This window comes from Hemitrygon akajei, chromosome 21 (assembly GCF_048418815.1).
Source record: "Hemitrygon akajei chromosome 21, sHemAka1.3, whole genome shotgun sequence".
Classification (NCBI taxonomy): domain Eukaryota; kingdom Metazoa; phylum Chordata; class Chondrichthyes; order Myliobatiformes; family Dasyatidae; genus Hemitrygon; species Hemitrygon akajei.
In genome coordinates, this window is record NC_133144.1 from 66,359,866 (window position 1) to 66,378,614 (window position 18,749).

Genomic DNA, 18,749 nt, shown 5'->3' on the forward strand with positions numbered 1-18,749 from the left:
TATAAAAATAAAGTTAGAGATTAAAGCACAGATATGGAATAAAACGTGTGTAAATACATAAATACCAGCATGTATTTACAATGTAAGCAGCTTTGTAAAAAGTGGTTAAAGGTGCTTACAGTGCAGTGATGGGAGTAATAGATAGAGGGGGTGGGGGAGTAACTAGAATGGTTGATCAGAGTAACTGACTAGGGAAGAAAACTTTTAAGATGGCATGAAGTTTTTGTTTTAATAGGTTTAGAGCACTTTCCAGAAGGGAGACTTTGGAAAAGGCAGTTTGCAATGTGGATAATGGCCGCAATGCCCACTTCTTTGCCCTGGATGTAGACGAGTCCTGCAGTGTTGGTAGACTGCAGCTAATGAGCTTTTCAGTTAACCTAACAGTTCACTGTAGATTTCTATTATTGTGAGAGGATGCTGCAGCAAACCAGACAGTAATGGCTGATGTGAGGATGCTCTCTATGATGGCAATGTGGAATTGCACCAGTATGTCACTAGTAGATAGATCAGAAGCAACATACCAAATGCTGGGGTGATTCAGTGGGTCGGGCAGCATCTTTGGAGGGAAGTGGACAGTAAATGCTTTGGGTTGAGATCCTTCATGTGAATCAGGTGGATTATTTATGTATTTATTTCATTTATTTAGAGATACAGTGCAGAACAGACCCCTCCAACTCTTCAAGCCATGTCTTCCAGCAACCCCTGATTTAACCCTAGCTTAATCACAGGACAATTTGCAACAACCAATTAACCTACTAATCTGTAGGTCTTTGGATGGTGGGAGGAAACTGGAATGATTAGGGACAGTTGAACTATGAAGAGAGGCGAGAGGACACCTGTGGTGTACCATAGGTCCACTAACAAATAGAATTTCCAATTTCTGGTCTCATCAACTAAAAGTAGTTGCAACAGAACAGGGGTTGAACTGTTGAGAGAGAAGCGAGACAAACCAAGATCGCGTATTTGGTAACTCGGTCCAAGTTCTTCAAAGACGCGCACTTATCTCCAAGCTGCCATCATCACTCACCACTGCTGCTGAGATCCTCCAGCGCATCCTCCTCGTAATCGCAGATCACGCCTGCATCCTCGCTGTGCCAACAGTTATGGACACCGAATCCTAGTGTGCCACATTCATCCAGTGACCGCTCGTGGCCCGTGCACATCACGTTGTCCAGGTGAATGGGCCCACGACCCTCCCCAAAGTAGGCCATTGTTCTGGCTTTGGACTGGCCACTGGAAGAGGAGGGGTGTTCAGTCAATGCTCAGCGAGGCGGAAAAGGAGGACCTTCAACCCCTGAAGTCATTATCAAGTATCAACTATCCATTTGCATTAACCCATTACTGATTCTCCCCATGGTGGTGCAGTGGTTAGTAGGATGATAGAACAGCACCAGCAACCAGGGTGCAATTTCACTGCTGTCCATTAGGAGTTTATACCTTTTCCCCATGGGAACAAGATCTACCACATTCACCCTTGTCCCTTGTGATTTTACACCTTGATAAGATCACCTCTCAGTGTCTGACTCTACGAGGAATATAGTCCTAGCCTGTCCAACCTCTCCCTGTAACTGTCCCTGAAGTCCTGACAATGTCCTTGTAAATCTTGTCTGCATAGCTTCCATAGTATCCTTCCTATAGCAGGGCAACCAAAACTGAATACTCCTAGTGTGGCCTCACAAGTTCCCTGTATAATCACATCGTGACCTCTCAACTTTTATATTTAATGTCTTAATTTAAGAAGGACAATATTCAAAAAACCTTCTTCACCATCTTATGACTCAACTTTCAGTGAACCATGTACTTGTGCTCCCAGGTCCCTCTGTTGCTCTGTTCTACAGCACTCCCCAGCACCATGCCATTCATTTTGAAAGACTTTCCGTGATTTGACTTTCTAAAACGTAGCAGCTCACACTTACACAAATTCATTTGCCATTCCTCGGCCCACTTCCTCAGCTGATCAAGATCTCCCTGTAACTTTTGATAATCTTCTTTGTTGTTCACTACACCTCCTAATTTAGTGTCATCTGCAAACATATTAAACGTGCCATTACAGGCTTATCCAAATTGATAATGGGCCCATCAGTGACACCTAAAGCACACCATTTGTCACGGGCCTCCAGTCCAAGAAACATAGAACAGCACATCACAGCCCTTCAGCCCACGATATTGTGCCAAGATTTTAACCTGTGCTTTAGGAGCCATGTATCTATTTTCTGCCTGTCAGTATTGTATTTTGTGTTGCACATTTTATTATGCGTTACGGTAATTTGTCACGTGGATTGGGGCGCGGTAGAAGTAGTTGAGTGTAGTCACATATTCACCCTTTGTCCTAGTTAGAGGTAGACTAAGCAGGGAGTGGGTATTTTTGTTAACTGCTTATTATGCTAATTTTGCTAATTCTGTTATCGCTAATATTACTAACGTCTCTCAAAGTCCAACCCTATGTCCCCATCATGAAAGATGGAAATGAGTAAGGCTGGTCATTGAGGCTCTGGTGAAGCTGTTTAAGTCAATCCCCTGTACGTGGTTGCAGAAGCGTTGATGGACATACCACTGACTTCAGAGGACGATGGAGACGGAGGTTGGCAATGGTCTATACTCCACCGGGAGCTAAGGGTCCAAGTCAAGTCAAAGTAATAACACTAATGACGTTAATTTCATTATTGCTATAACTATGCTAGTTACATTCGTTCTTGTCACTATATAAGATCTTTTTTCTCCGCTGGTTTCGTAATAAAGAATCAAACATACATTTTTTGACGTGGATCTCAGTTATTTTGAAACGTGTCACAAAGTGTCAATTCCCTCACTCAGTCTCTCAGCAGTTTTAGTTTGTTTTTTTAAAAATAGCCACTGTATAGTTGAATATCAGGTTAACCCTTCCCTCCCACATAGCCCTCCATTTTTCTTTCATCCACAGTAGCATAGTGTGAGCACAATGCTTTACAGTACAGGCAACTCGGGTTAAATTCCTGACACTGCCTGTGAGGAGTTTGCATGTTCTCCCCATGACCGCGTGGGTTTTCTCTGAGTGTTCCGGTTGCCTCCCACAGTGCAAAGATGTACCATTTGGTAGGTTAATTGCTCATTGCAATGTCTCCTGTGATTAGGCTAGGGTTAAATAGGGGAATCAGAATCAGAACCAGGTTTATAACTACCGTCATGTGTCGTGAAATTTGTTAACTTAGCAGCAGCAGTTCAATGCAATGCATAATATAGAAGAAAATATTAATAAATAAATAAGTCATATACCATACAATTGCAGTATATGTATATTGAATAGATTAAAAATCATGCAAAAAGCAGAAATTATATTAAAAAAGTGAGGTAGTGTTCACAGGTTCAATGTCCATTTAGGAATTGGATGGCAGAGGGGAAGAAGCTGTTCCTGAATCACTGAGTGTGTGCCTTCAGGCTTCTGTATCTCCTATCTGATAGTAACAGTGAGAAAAGGTCATGCCCTGGGTGCTGGAGGTCCTTAATATTGGACGCTGCCTTTCTGAGACACCACTCCCTGAAGATGTCCTGGGTACTTTGTAGGCTAGTACCCAGGATGGAGCTGACTTGATTTACAACCCTCTGCAGCTTCTTTCGGTCCTCTGCCCTCCCCCATACCACACAGTGATGCAGCTTGTCAGAATGCTCTCCACGGTACATCTACAGAGGTTTTTGAGTGTATTTGTTGACATACAAAATCTCTTCGAACTCCTCATGAAGTACAGTCACTGTTTTGCCTTCTTTGTAACTACATTGATATGTTGGGACCAGGTTAGGTCCTCAGAGATCTTGACACCCAGGAACTTGAAACTGCTCACTCTCTCCACTCCTGATCCCTCTATGAGGATTGGTATGTGTTCCTTCATCTCACCCTTCCTGAAGCTAACAAGCAGCTCTTTCGTCTTACTGACGTTGAGTGCCAGGTTGTTGCTGCAACACCACTCCACTAGTTGGCATATCTTGCTCCTGTACGCCCTCTCGACTTCATCTGAAATTCTACCAACAATGGTTGTATCATCAAAAAATTTATAGATAGTTTTTGAGCTATGCCTTGCCACAGGTATAGAGAGAGTAGAGCAGTGGGCTAAGCACACACCCCTAAGGTGTGCCATTGTTGATCATCAGGGAGGAGGACATGTTATCACCAATCTGCACAGATTGTGGTCTTCTGGTTAGAAAGCTGAGGATCCAATTGCAGAGAGAGATACTGAGGCCCAGGTTCTGTAACTTCTCAATCAGGATTGTGGGAATCATGGTATTAAATGCTGAGCTATAGTCAATAAACGGCATCCTGACAGAACAGTTTGTGTTGCACAGGTGGTCTAAAGCCACGTGAAGAGTCATTGAGACTGCGTCTGCCGTTGACCTATTGTGGCGATAGGTAAATTGCTGGGCAGCATGGCTCAAAGGGTTGGAAGGGCATCCTCTGTGCTATATCTCAATAAAAATGAGCCAACAACCTTCCACTCTCACCCAGTGCTATCACCAAGCCAATTGGGTATCCAGTCAGTCAACTAATCCATGATTAATCCCATTTCTTCTCCCAAGATTCCCATCAACCATTCATCTACACACTAGGGACAATTTACAGTGGTTGATTAATCTGCTCAGAAAGTACACAAGACTAGGATTGAATCTAGGTTGCTGGAGCTGTGAGACAGCTTCTTTGCTGGCTTTGTCCCTGCCTTGCCTTCGTCTCTAAATAATGTAGATTTAATTCACGATTCTTCCCTCTCCATTGGTGTGGTGCTTGGAGGGATATGGGACAACCACAGGCAATTTGGACTAGTTGTGTGGGTATGGCCAATGTGGAAATATACTTTACTTGTAGTAACAAAATGGAACCTGTATTGTACCAGAGTGCTTTGCTATTGGATCTGTGCAACATTATGCTGATGGAACCTGAGTCCTTGACCATCAGCAGACCAACAAACGTGTTACTGGAAGAATGCCAAGTACACTGATTAAGAAGAAGACTGGAATGCACTCTTTCCTTAAACTTCGTGGGTAGCTGTACCTGTGCATAAAGGAGTGACTATTGTGGGTTTTTTTGGAAGTTATTGCCAGCTCTTGTGCAGTGCGAGTCTTCCGTTGCTGCAAGTAAATTAAATCTGCTTATGACTGATCCACTCGCAATTAATTGTTGTTTGGTATAAGATGTAGCAAAGAGTTGCTCGCCATTAGCATGGATTCAATGTGCTGTAATGAATAAAGATTCTTATGAAAGATTTTGAGGATCAGCTGGAAAGACAGACACATTAACACCAGTGTACTGAAGGAGGCCAACATGAACAGCATCTCCACCACGTTAAAGCAACACCAACTCCAATGGATAAGTCATGTCATCCAGATGCTGAACTCATGTCTCCCCAAACAGATCCTTTACTCCCAGTTGAAGGAAGGTCAGTGAGCACCTGGGGGGCAAGGGAAATGTTTCAAAGATAACATCAACATCATTTTTCATTTTGAAATTCAACATTACATCTAAAGACGGGAAAGAACTTGCGCTCAATAGATGCACCTGGAGGAAATCTGTTCAAGAGAGAGCTGTGCTAGATATGAATGATCTTTGCTGTTCTGCAGAGAACAAGCAGCAGCTGTGAAAGGAAAGACTGAACAACTACAAGACTCAACCACTAACTGAAGCCACTACGTACAGTTGCCCAACTGTACCAGAATGTATAGCCATATAACAATTACAGCACGGAAACAGGCCATCTCAGCCCTTCTAATCCGTGCCGAATGCTTACTCTCACCTAGTCCCACCCACCTGCACTCAGCCCATAACCTTCCATTCCTTTCCTGTCCATATACAGATCCAATTTTACTTTAAATGACAATATCGAACCTGCCTCTACCACTTCTACTGGAAGCTCATTCCACACAGCTACCACTTTCTGAGTAAAGAAATTCCCCCTCGTGTTATGCCTAGACTTTTGCCCCTTAACTCTTAACCCATGTCCTCTTGTTTGAATCTCCCCTACTCTCAATGGAAAAAGCCCATTAAAGTTAACTCTATCTATCCCCCTCATAATTTTAAATACCTCTATCAAGTCCCCCCTCAACCTTCTACACTCCAAATAATAAAGACCTAACTTATTCAACCTTTCTCTGTAACTTAGGTGCTGAAACCCAGGTAACATTCTAGTAAATTTCCTCTGTACTCTCTCTATTTTGTTGACATCTTTCTTATAATTGGTGACCAGAACTGAACACAATACTCCAAATTCAGCCTTACCAATGCCTTGTACAATTTTAACATTACATCGCAACTCCTATACTCAATGCTCTGAATTATAAAGGCCAGCATATCAAAAGCTTTCTTCACCACCCTATCCACATGAGATTCCACCTTCAGGAAACTATGCACCATTATTCCTAGATCACTCTGTTCTACTGCATTCTTCAATACCCTACCATTTACCATGTATGTCCTATTTTGTTTATTCCTACCAAAATGTAGCACCTCACACCTATCAGCATCAAACTCCATCTACCATCTTTCAGCCCACTTTTCTAACTGGCCTAAATCTCTCTGTAAGCTTTGAAAACCTACTTCATTATCCACAATGCCACCTATCTTAGTATCATCTGCAAAATTACTAATCCAATTTACCACCCCATCATCCAGATCATTAATGTATATGACAAACAACATTGGACCCAGTACAGATCCCTGAGGCACACCACTAGTCACCGGCCTCCAACCTGACAAACAGTTATCCACCACTACTCTCTGGCATCTCCCATCCAGCCACTGTTGAATCCATTTTACTACTTCAATATTAATACCTAACGATTGAACCTTCCTAACTAACCTTCCATGCGGAACATTGTCAACATAAGTCCATATAGACAACTTCCACTGCTTTACCCTCGTCAACTTTCCTAGTAACCTCTTCAAAAAATTCAATAAGATTTGTCAAACATGACCTTCCATGCACAAATCCATGTTGACTGTTCCTAATCAGACCCTGTCTATCCAGATAATTATATATACCATCTCTAGGAATACTTTCCATTAATTTACCCACCACTGACATCAAACTTACAGGCCTATAATTGCTAGGTTTACTGGATGGATCCACGGCCACCTGAAGACCCACCAATAGACAAGCCATTGGGAGAACATCATACTCAACTCAAGTGATCGCAGTACCTACCTACTGGTCTATGAATAAATGACTATTATTCTTCAGATACGGGATACCTCAAGCAGTACAGACATTCACACCAACATCAATTGACAACTTTGAGCAAAACAGAATAAAATTCAACTTGCGTCATTTTAAAAGATATTTGTTCAGACAAGCTCTCAGTCAGATTCTGGGCAGTAGAATTCATTTCCACAGTTATTGAGTATATTTAAAGCGGAGGTTGATAGATTCTTGATTAGTCAAAGGTTATGGGGAGAAGGCAGGAGAATGGAGTTGAGAGGGATAATAAATCAGCCACGATGGGATGGTGGAAGCAATTTGATGGGCTGAATGGCCTAATTCTGCTCCTATATCTTATGGACTTAATAAAAACAGTTCCAATACATTACCTGATGTTTCTGAATGTTGGCAATGCACTCAGTAATTACTTTAAGATGATCAAAGTCTCCTTGACTCACCTGTAACCCAATTGTCTGCAGACAACCCTCGCGTCTGTGTCAGTCCAGCCATCATCGCAGACACTTCCCCACTCTCCGCCAAGATACACCTCCACTCGCCCCTCCTTCCTATTCTCTCCATCCACTAGTCTGATGACCGGCCCTGTGAACACACAAAACCAGCCATGGTCAGAGAGGTTAAAATGTGCACAGAAACCCGAAGCAAAACTAAAGCTTCACCTGCTGGAAATCAGAAACAAAAAGAAAAAAAATGCCAGAAATGCTCAACAAATTAGACAGCATGTGAAGAGTGGGAAGCTGAGTTGTAATTGGTAATGTAGAATACTGCAAGTCTGGTTCATTGGTGAGACCAATAGGGGGGAGGGGCTGCTTTGCCGTGTTTGTTGCATGAACCAGGCCTTCATGAGGTGGGGTCGTCTGTTCCAGCCACCCAGAGGAGGAGACGCCAGAGGCAGTGTGGGGCAGCAGATATCCATGCTGGGATGGGGGCTTGATCATCTAATCAGCGCTGCCTTCCAGGGTTCACTTGCCAGAAGACAAGCTGGATTGCATTTCTCTGCAGCTGTACGTGCGTGATGATCAGACTGCTGCGGGCTTGTTCTTGTCGACAACACTCCATTCACCATCGACCCATAGGACCTGACACTCAAGGACTGGAGATAGATTATTGTCTTATGTGACTCTATGTTTACTGTTCTCTTATATGCACTATATGTGCCCTGCAATGTGTACGACTATTGGTACTGTGTGTTGCACCTTAGTCCCAGAGGAACACAGTTTCAGTTTGGCTGTTTTCATGGGTGTTTATGGATATTCATGGGTATTTATGGGTTCGTGGGCATTCATGGGTGTGGTTGAATGATAATTAAACTTGAAACTTAAACTTATTGGCAAAGCGTGAACACAAGTTTGCTTTACATTGCAGGGCAGAGTGCATGGAATGGTGAAGAGAATAAAAAGAATATCTGCACTTGGATGCAAACCAAGCTTGTCCGGGTAACAAGTCCTTTTGATCAAAGAGGACTTTCATCTATTAACTAGATCCAATCTAATTTAGATTTAACTATAATCTATTAAAAGTAATAGATTTCACCTAACAACATCCCATTCTGCCATGTCAGTTCATGGCCTCCTCGACTGCCATGATGAGGCAAATCTCAGGCTGGAGGAGAAACACCTCATATTCAACTTGGGTTGCCTCCAATCTGATGGCATGAACATTGATTCTCTAACTTTAAGTAATTTCTCTCCCTCTCCCTTCTCTCTTTTTATCCATTCCCAATTCCAATTACCCTCTCCCCCCTTCTCTTCTTCTCACCTTTCCCTCCTTCTAGTGCCCCTCCTCCTTCTCTTTCTTCCATGGGCCACAATCCTCTCCTATCAGATTCTTTCTTCTTCAGCCTTATCGTCTTCCACCTATCACCTCCCAGCTTCTTACTTCAGCCCCTCCTCCACCTTCACCTGGCTTCACCTTTATCCTAGCAACACACACAAAATGCTGGAGGAGGTCAGCAGGCCAGACGGCATCTATGGAAAAAAGTACAGTCGACGTTTCAGGCTGAAACCCTTCAGCAGGACTGGAGAAAAAAAGCTAAAGAGTAGATTCACCTTTATCCAGCCCCCTCCTCCACACTCTTATTCTAGCTTCTGCCTCCTTTCTTTCCCAACCAAAAACCTCGATTGTTTACTCCACTCCATAGATCCTGCTCGATGTGTTAAATTTCTCCAGCATTTTGTATGTGTTGGCCAAGATTTCTGATATCTAGAGAATCTCTTGTGTGTAGATAAAACAGGCATTAACTTTTAGATTTCCAGCAATTCCTATGTTGTATATCTCTGAATGAATTTCTGAAGTTTAGAAGAATGAGAGGGATCTCATTGAAACCTAACAATATTCAAAGGCCTAGATAGAGTAGATGTGGAGAGGATATTTCCTGTTGTGGGAGAGTCTAGGACCAGAGGGAACACCCTCAGAATAGAAGGATGCCTATTTAGAAACAGATTCGAGGAGGTGAACCCGTGGAATTAATTGCCATAGACAGCTGTGGAAGCCAAGTCTTTGGGTATATTTAAAGTGGAAGTTGACAGGTCTTGATTAGTTAGGATGTCAAAGGTTATGGGAAGAAAGCAGGAAAATTGGATTGAGATGGATAATAAATTAGCCATGATCAAAAGGTGGAGCAGATTCAGTGGGCAGAATGGCCTAATTTTGCTCTTACTGCATGTCTTATGGTCTTAGAATATGACTTTATTTCCTGGAAGGAGATTAAGGGCTGACATGATAGAGGTATATATGATCATCAGGGGCATAGATGAGGTGAAAGCACTTAGTCTTTTTGCCAGGGAGTGCTAAAGACATAAAGGCATAAATTTCAGGTCATTGGTGAGAGATTTAAATGGGACATCAGGGCAGTGTTTTCCTACTGTAAAGAGGATACATTTTAAATTAGAAGGTACTGTAGTGGTTAGTGTATTGCTTTATAGCACTGTCTGTAAGATCAGGGATCAAGTCGCACCACTGTCTGTAAGGAGCTTGTACATTCTCCCCATGACTGTCTGGGTTTCTTCCAGGTGCTCCAGTTTCCTCCCACAGTCCAAAGTCATTTGGTATATTTATAGCAGAAGTTGATAGATTCATGATTAGTCAGGGTGCCAAAGCTTATGGGGAGAAGGAAGGAGATGGAGTGGAGAGGGATAATAAATCAGCATTAATGGAATGGTAGAGCAGACTCGACAGACTGAATGGCCTAATTCTGCTCCTATGTCTGATGGTCTTGTGGTCAATGTCCCTTCAAGTTCTGGTGTTTCTCTTCTCTCTCCAATTGCTCTGATAATCTATTAATTAAACAAGTAATATCACTGACATGATTTAACCTGAAGACAGATGAGCTCTGGACTGGAACAGAGGGCTCTGGACTGAGTGTTGAATGTGGAAAGGTGCTCACTGATCAACACAGACAAGTGGGGCTGAATGGCCCGTTCTGTACGTTATGATTCTATGATTCTTTCCTAAATCCAGGAGCAGGAAGCAACAATATAAAGATAAAAATTAGCTTTATTTGTCACATAGGCATGAAAAGAATGAGTGAAATGCATCGTTTGCATCAAATTAAATCAGCAAGGATGGTGCTGACCACCGTGTGTCGCCACACTTCTGACGCCACCACAGTATGTCCACAACTCACTGACCCTAATCCGAAACGTGAGGGAAAACTCAAGCATACAAACTCCTCACAGACTGTGGTGGGATTTTAACCCCTATAGCAGTAATAGTGATGTGACGCACTGAAGTTACCATGCAGGTACAGGTAGTTTGGAAGATGGGCTGTTGACAAGAGGTATGGAGTCTATAGGTAGGGAAGTTATGACTTGATTTTACAAAACACTGGAGAGACTATCTCATGAATCTCCTGGGGAAGCAGGGCAGGCAGATTCAAGGGCAATGGCAATTCATTTAAAACTCAAAGAGGCTACATTTTAAATTAAAAGGTGGCATAGTGGTTAGTGCATTGCTTTATAGCACCGGCTGAAAGATTGAGGTCTGCTGTCTGTAAGGAGTTTGTATGTTTTCCCCATGACTACATGGGTTTCCTCCAGGTGCTCTGGTTTCCTCCCACTGTCCAAAGACATAGAGTTAGGGCTAATAAGTTGTGTGCATATTGTGTTGGGTCCAGAAGCAAGACGACATGGGCTGTCCCAGCACAATCCTCACTGATTTGATTGGACACAAACAACACACTTCACTGTATGTTTTGATGCCCACATGACAAATAAAACTAATCTTTAACCTTTTATAGAATCTGTGTGGCAGTAAAGTGGGAATGTTTGGACGGGGTTGGCACTGGTCTAATTTAAGGGTGGAGTACACTTGAGAGGCCAGTTGGCCAATTCCTGCTCTCGCTTTGTATGTTCTTTTACTGCAATAAACAAAAATTGTTGGCACTGGCCACATCCTTGAAGAAATAAGAGGAAAAATTAACAATGTGGAAATCAGCCATCCTACCCAATGGTCCACAGTAGTTTGTATTATCCCTATCTAACCCCTCGCTGTATCCTGTCATTCCTCTCCCCATGTGTTTACCCTGGGGAAAATGCAGTAAAGCAAAGGTTTACATGATGTCCAGTCAAGGATGGAGTGCAGATAGCGTGTAGAAAGTCCAGGCAGGAAGGGTCTTTGAAGAGAGTAGTTTCTTGCGCACAAGTAAGATAAAGTATGGTTGAGGAATGAGTCCAGTTAACAAGCCTACTGAACGGTGAAAGGTGAATGGAAAACTGCCTTCCACCTCTTACCTGTACGGGACAGTGTTATTTTGTTGGTCTCTTCCTGTGCACAAATCACACCCACATCCTCATGGTGGGAGCAGTCATGCTGACCCCAGTTGCTCCGAGCACATCCCAGAAGATCAGTTTCAGTTCCCATGCAGACCACATCATCCAGGAATATGTAGTCAGTTCCCTGTCCAAATTTGCCCTCTGATGCCACCAGTCCAGGGCCTCTGTTTGATGTAAACGCAAGTAACCGAGAAAGTAGAGGCAAATTAGTCAACAGAACTTCACCACAGCTCAACCTTCCACTTCAAAGCCATCTTGGGCTGGGAAATCATTTCAATTATCCCAAACAAATTAAGCAATTTAATTAAGCATGAAATTTATTTTTCTTTTGCATGATTTCAATTTGGATTCAGAGAATACTAGACTTCAGTAACTATGAATTAAGACTGATTCCACAGCCCACAGACTCTCTTTCAAGGACTCTATAAATCATGTTCTCAATATTATCTATCTATCTACATGCTTTTAAACATTTATATATTATTTGTCTTCTTTTGTATATTGGCTATTTGTCAGTCTTTTATATGTATAGTTTTCATGACTTATATTGTATTTCTTTATTTTCCTGTAATTGTTCAAGAAAATGAATCTCACAGTAGTATATGATGATATACAGTGTACATATTTTGATAATAAATTTACTTTGACTTTGAATAGCTTTTCATTGATGCCACATGGCACTACCGTTTTAAGCACCCAGGTGAGAAGAATCTTTTTACCGTGAGAGCCCAATTGTAACTGTGATCACACACAGCGATGATGTTACATTAAAGTGACAACCACCTTTGCAATTTGTGTCACAATCTGCTGTATCACAATTATAACTGTTTTACAACGAGTGGTGGGATGAATTGGAGCTTTCAATGAGCTAGCACTGTACTGAGGGGCTAAAAGCCCTCATCACTGGGGAACAGAGCACAGTAATACACCTAGTAAAGCTGCTGGTTCGCAATGACTGCAATCCGGCTTCCAGGCTGACTCCGGGCACCCTCTCTGTGGAGTTTGCACGTTCTCCCTGTGGGTTTCCCCCACGTGCTCCAGTTTCCTCCCACATTCCAAAGACAAGAAGGTGGGCAGGTTAACTGGCCACTGGAATAGGCCATCCCTAGTGTGATTGATCATGAAAATTAGTCCAGGAAAAGTCAGTGGGGGAAAGGGATCGTTGTCTGAGCTGCCTTTAGTTTGAGCTCATCACTTGTTTGGGGCATTGAGATGTCACAGATATTGAAAGAATCTGAAACTACCTGAATCCAAGCTGTCTGCAGACAACCTGCGCGTTCAGCTCAGTCCACTTATCATCGCACACCGTGCCCCACACTCCATTCCGATAGATTTCCAATCTTCCCTCAGTGGAATCTCTGCCTCCAACCAGCCGCACAGCACCATCTGCAGTAAGCACCCAACAGACCGTCCATTTTAGTTGCTTGTCTTGTTCAGAGAAGACCAAAATGCAGAACTGAGGTGAGGAACGGTTGCTGTTAGGCAGGGCAACACACATGAAATGCTGGAGGAACTCAACAGGTCAGCAGCATTTCGGGCCAAGATCCTTCATCAAGACTGGACGGGGTATTGTTAGATAGGAATTTGTCATTCCAAAATATCAGAATCAGTTTTTTATCACTGATATAGATGACGTGGAATTTGTTGTTTGTGGCAGCAGTACAGTGCAAGACATAAAAACAATACTGTAAGTCACATTAATAAATAAATTCTAAATCACAAAAATAAATAGATAGATAAATTAAAAACAGTGCAAAAAAGGAATAACAAGACGGGACAGTTCAAAAATTTAATGGCAGAGGGGAAGATGCTGTTCCTAATGCAGGTACCTTGAGACCTAACTCACAGATACAGGGACAAGCCAGAGTGGAAGTTTCTTGTAAAAACAATGTTTTTGTCGGCTCGGTACATATTGAATGTTATCTAGCTTGAACATAGAACAACACAGCACATGAACAGGCCCCTTGGCCACAATGTTGTGCCAAACCAAATAAATTAATAATCGAATGGCCAAGTAAGCTAATCCCTTCTGCCTGCACAATGTCCATATCCCTCCATTTTCCTTACATCCATGGCCTATCTAAATATTTCTTAAAAGTCCCCAAAGTTTCTGCCTCTACTACCCCCCACCCCACCCCAGGCAGTGAGTTCCAAGCACCCAACACCCTCTGTGTGAAAAACGTAACCCTCACATCTCCTTTGAAATTACCCCCCTCACCATAAATAGATGCCCTCTGGTACTAGACATTTCGAAAAACATAAACTTTGGCCAGTTTCTTTAATCTTGACATTTAATAACTTTTTTCACATCTGGTTGTTTTCAAGATTTCCTGTTCTACCTGTCAACTTCCACATTGTTGTCACTGCTGTCTTCCAGCAGTGGTTTGAAAATAATAGAACACTGTATTTTCCTGGGTTTTGCAGGTTATGACATCATTGGCGTGAAAGTTCAACGGAAACCTGACAGAATGCAGGCACTCTCATTGTGAGACATTTACATGATTGTTCAAAGGAGGGTAATAAAATAAAGACTGAAATTACGTCAGATGAGATTTGACAAAGGACCAAAATCCTAATCAAACAGGGAAGGTTCAAGGATGGTTTATTAACAAGTAGCCACCCTATCTACATGACCTTTTGGTAATCTGATTTCCTTATCTCAAAGGCAGATCAGCATTTTACCCAAAGACAGCTGGATCACTTAACTTTCAGAATCAAAATAGGCTCATGTCTAAAGCACGAGTTCTACATTAGTAGCGATCTATTTAAAGGGTTTTAATTTATTTAGAGGACATGAAGCTCTCTGCTGTGGTCATGAAAAGATAGTGTGCTGGTTAAATGGAAGAATAGGAATTTATTTAATTCAGCAGTTTACAAGCAACACAAGTAACTCTTGAGGTACCTCTGAAGGGATCGCAGGAGACACCAGCATCTTCTGTGTGGTCACAGTTGTGCTCTCTCCAGTTACTCTTCCTGCACTCGTCCATAGATAACTCATTGCCTGTGCATTCAACATCATCCAGAAGGATTGGACCTGGTCCTGGCCCAAAGTGAGACCACATCCAAGATTTGGCTGTCCCGCTACAGAGGAAGAAAGAATTGCATGAAGAAACTGACAGAAACTTTTGTAACATTCCATTTAGAGCACAGAAAACAGAACAGTGCAGCGTAGTACAGACCTTTTGGGCCACAATGTTGGGCCAAACTTTTAACCAATTCTAAGATCAATTTAACCCTTCCCTCAAACATAGCCCTCCATTTTTCTTCTTCTATATCTTACGGTCTTATTTTTCTATCAACAATGTCCCTAATGTATCTGCCACTCCACTCCAGGTGGGCATTCCATGCAGCTGCAAAACATGTAAGGAATTTACCTTTGACATTCCCTCTGTACTTTCCTCCAATCACCTTAAAATTATGCTCCCTGATTTTAGCCTGAGAAAAAGGCTTTGGCTGTCCACTATATCTGTGCCTCTCATTATCTTATACACCTCTATACCTCTCTAAATAGAACATCAGTTATATAATTCCCACTATTGCCAGTAAGAAGTTTGTATGTTAACCCCGTGACCACGTGGGTTTCCTCCCGTATTCCAAAGATGCATGAGTCGGTTAGTGTCCGTGTCTGGTGACACTGCAGGCTGTTCCCAGCACATCCTTGGACTGTGTTATCACACACAAGGTACTTCAATGTACATGAAGGTAACCTTTATCTTCATGATCACATTTACTTTAGCATTGAACAACAATCCAGATCCACACTACCATAGACACTCTGCTCTTTCCCACATTATAGTCCACAGTATCCATTATAATCCTCACTGCCATAGACACAGAACTCTTTCCCACATTATAGTCCACAGTATCCATTATAATCCACACCGTCATAGACATAGAACTCTTTCCCACATTATAGTCCACAGTAACCATTATAATCCTCACTGTCAGAGACACAGAACTCTTTCCCACATTATAGTCCACAGTATCCATTATAATCCTCATTGTCATAGACACAGAACTCTTTCCCACATTATAGTCCACAGTATCCATTATAATCCTCACTGTCATAGACACAGAATTCTTTTCTACATTATAGTCCACAGTAACCATTATAATCCTCACTGTCAGAGACACAGAATTCTTTTCTACATTATAGTCCACAGTAACCATTATAATCCTCACTGTCATAGACACAGAAGTCTTTTCTACATTATAGTCCATAGTATCCATTATAATCCTCACTGTCAGAGACACAGAACTCTTTCCCACATTATAGTCCACAGTATCCATTATAATCCTCACTGTCATAGACACAGAACTCTTTCCCACATTATAGTCCACAGTATCCATTATAATCCTCACTGTCAGAGACACAGAATTCTTTTCTACATTATAGTCCACAGTAACCATTATAATCCTCACTGTCAGAGACACAGAATTCTTTTCTACATTATAGTCCACAGTAACCATTATAATCCTCACTGTCATAGACACAGAAGTCTTTTCTACATTATAGTCCATAGTATCCATTATAATCCTCACTGTCAGAGACACAGAACTCTTTCCCACATTATAGTCCACAGTATCCATTATAATCCTCACTGTCATAGACACAGAAGTCTTTTCTACATTATAGTCCACAGTATCCATTATAATCCTCACTGTCAGAGACACAGAACTCTTTCCCACATTATAGTCCACAGTAACCATTATAATCCTCACTGTCATAGACACAGAACTCTTTCCCACATTATAGTCCACAGTATCCATTATAATCCTCACTGTCATAGACACAGAACTCTTTCCCACATTATAGTCCACAGTATCCATTATAATCCTCACTGTCATAGACACAGAACTCTTTCCCACATTATAGTCCACAGTATCCATTATAATCCTCACTGTCATAGACACAGAACTCTTTCCCACATTATAGTCCACAGTATCCATTATAATCCTCACTGTCATAGACACAGAACTCTTTCCCACATTATAGTCCACAGTATCCATTATAATCCTCACTGTCATAGACACAGAACTCTTTCCCACATTATAGTCCACAGTATCCATTATAATCCTCACTGTCATAGACACAGAACTCTTTCCCACATTATAGTCCACAGTAACCATTATAATCCTCACTGTCATAGACACAGAACTCTTTCCCACATTATAGTCCACAGTATCCATTATAATCCTCACTGTCATAGACACAGAACTCTTTCCCACATTATAGTCCACAGTAACCATTATAATCCTCACTGTCATAGACACAGAAGTCTTTCCCACATTATAGTCCACAGTATCCATTATAATTCAAGCAGCATGAAAGGCAGAAGAAACCATCTTGATCCATTCAGAAACTTTAGGCCTGATTTTAATTCCACCCGGTTGACATGGGGAGGTGAGGGGGTTGAGAAGCCTTGGTACCAATATCATTACTGTTCTTCTAGCAATTCGATCCTCAGAGGGGCTTTTGGGAATGTGTATGATGTTACATTGATTGGCAAACAGCCTCCTGTCAGCCGATGTCCAGGTGAGAGAGCTAACAAGCCATGCCTGTCTCTGACATGGCTACACAACTGACACATACAGATACTTCCAGAGGTAGGAAATCCCCAAATCTCGCAACTGTAAATATAAGGTAGTCACTAAATATATTGTAACCATTGTAAATTGGGGGATCGCTTCGCTGAGCACCTCCACTCTATCCGCCACAAGCGATTCTTCCCAATGGCCAAGCATTTTAATTCCCATTCCCATTCCGACATGTTGATCCATGGCCTCCACATACCAAGATGACGTCATCCTTGGTGTAGAGGAGCAACATCTTATATTCTGTCTGGGTAGCCTCCAATCTTATGCATGAATATCGATTTCTCCTTCTGGTTAAAAAAAAATCCCTCTGCTCCCCTCTTCATCTAATCCCCACTTTGGCCTCTTACCTCTTCTCACCTGCCTATCATCTCTCCTGGGTCCCCTCCTCCTTCCCTTTCTCCCATGGTCCACTCTCCTCCCCGATCAGATTCCTTCTTCCCCTGTCCTTGACCTTTCCCACCCACCCGCCTTCACCTTCTAGCTAGCCTTTTATTGTTTGCATGATTTGTTTTTCTCTCTCTTTGTGCATTGGGTGTTGGTCATTTCTGTGGCTTCCTGTAAGGTTGTAAAATTTATATATACTTGGATAATAAATGTACTTTGAACTTTGAACTCCTATCCTCCCCCCACCTTTTTATTCTGGTGCCATCCCCCTCCCCATCCTGACCTGATGAAGAGTCTTGGCCTGAAATGTTGACTGTTTATTCATTTCCATAGATGCTGCCTGACCTGCTGAGTTCCTCCTGCATTTTGTGTGTGTTGCTCTGGATTCCAGCATCTGCAGACTTTCTCATCTTTATGACATGTAATTTGTTGTTTTGCAGCAGCAGTACATTACAAATACATATAAACTATAAATTACAAAAACATATGAATTGTGAAAAACAAAATAGATAGTAATAATTCATGAAACATTCAGCAACCTCAGGGCCGAGGGAAGAAAGCTGTTCCTAAATTGTTAGACCATAAGACTTAGGAGCAGAAGTAGGCCATTCGGCCCATTGAGTCTGCTCTGCCATTCAGTCATGGGCTGATCCAATTCTTCCAGTCATCTCCACTCCCTTGCCTTCACCCCATACCCTTTGATGCCCTGGCTAATCAAGAACCTATATATTTCTGCCTTAAATATACCCAATGACTTGGCTTCTACAGCCACTCGAAGGAACAAATTCCACAGATTTACCACCCTCTGGCTGAAGTAATTTCT

At 42.1% G+C, this 18,749-nt stretch overlaps 1 protein-coding gene across 6 annotated transcripts in view; it reads right to left on the reverse strand.

Annotated features, from left to right (window-relative positions):
- The window catches only part of LOC140714393 (neurotrypsin), a 68,365-nt gene that overhangs the window by 16,956 nt on the left and 32,660 nt on the right, over window positions 1–18,749 (reverse strand). For all 6 annotated transcript variants that reach the window (XM_073025644.1, XM_073025643.1, XM_073025640.1 and 3 more), the window contains 5 exons: window positions 14,847–15,025; window positions 13,189–13,330; window positions 11,903–12,108; window positions 7,613–7,754; window positions 1,028–1,233 (listed from right to left, as the gene is read on the reverse strand). In XM_073025644.1, the coding sequence (XP_072881745.1) occupies window positions 1,028–1,233; window positions 7,613–7,754; window positions 11,903–12,108; window positions 13,189–13,330; window positions 14,847–15,025 (875 nt within the window). The remainder of the gene's footprint in view (window positions 1–1,027; window positions 1,234–7,612; window positions 7,755–11,902; window positions 12,109–13,188; window positions 13,331–14,846; window positions 15,026–18,749) is intronic.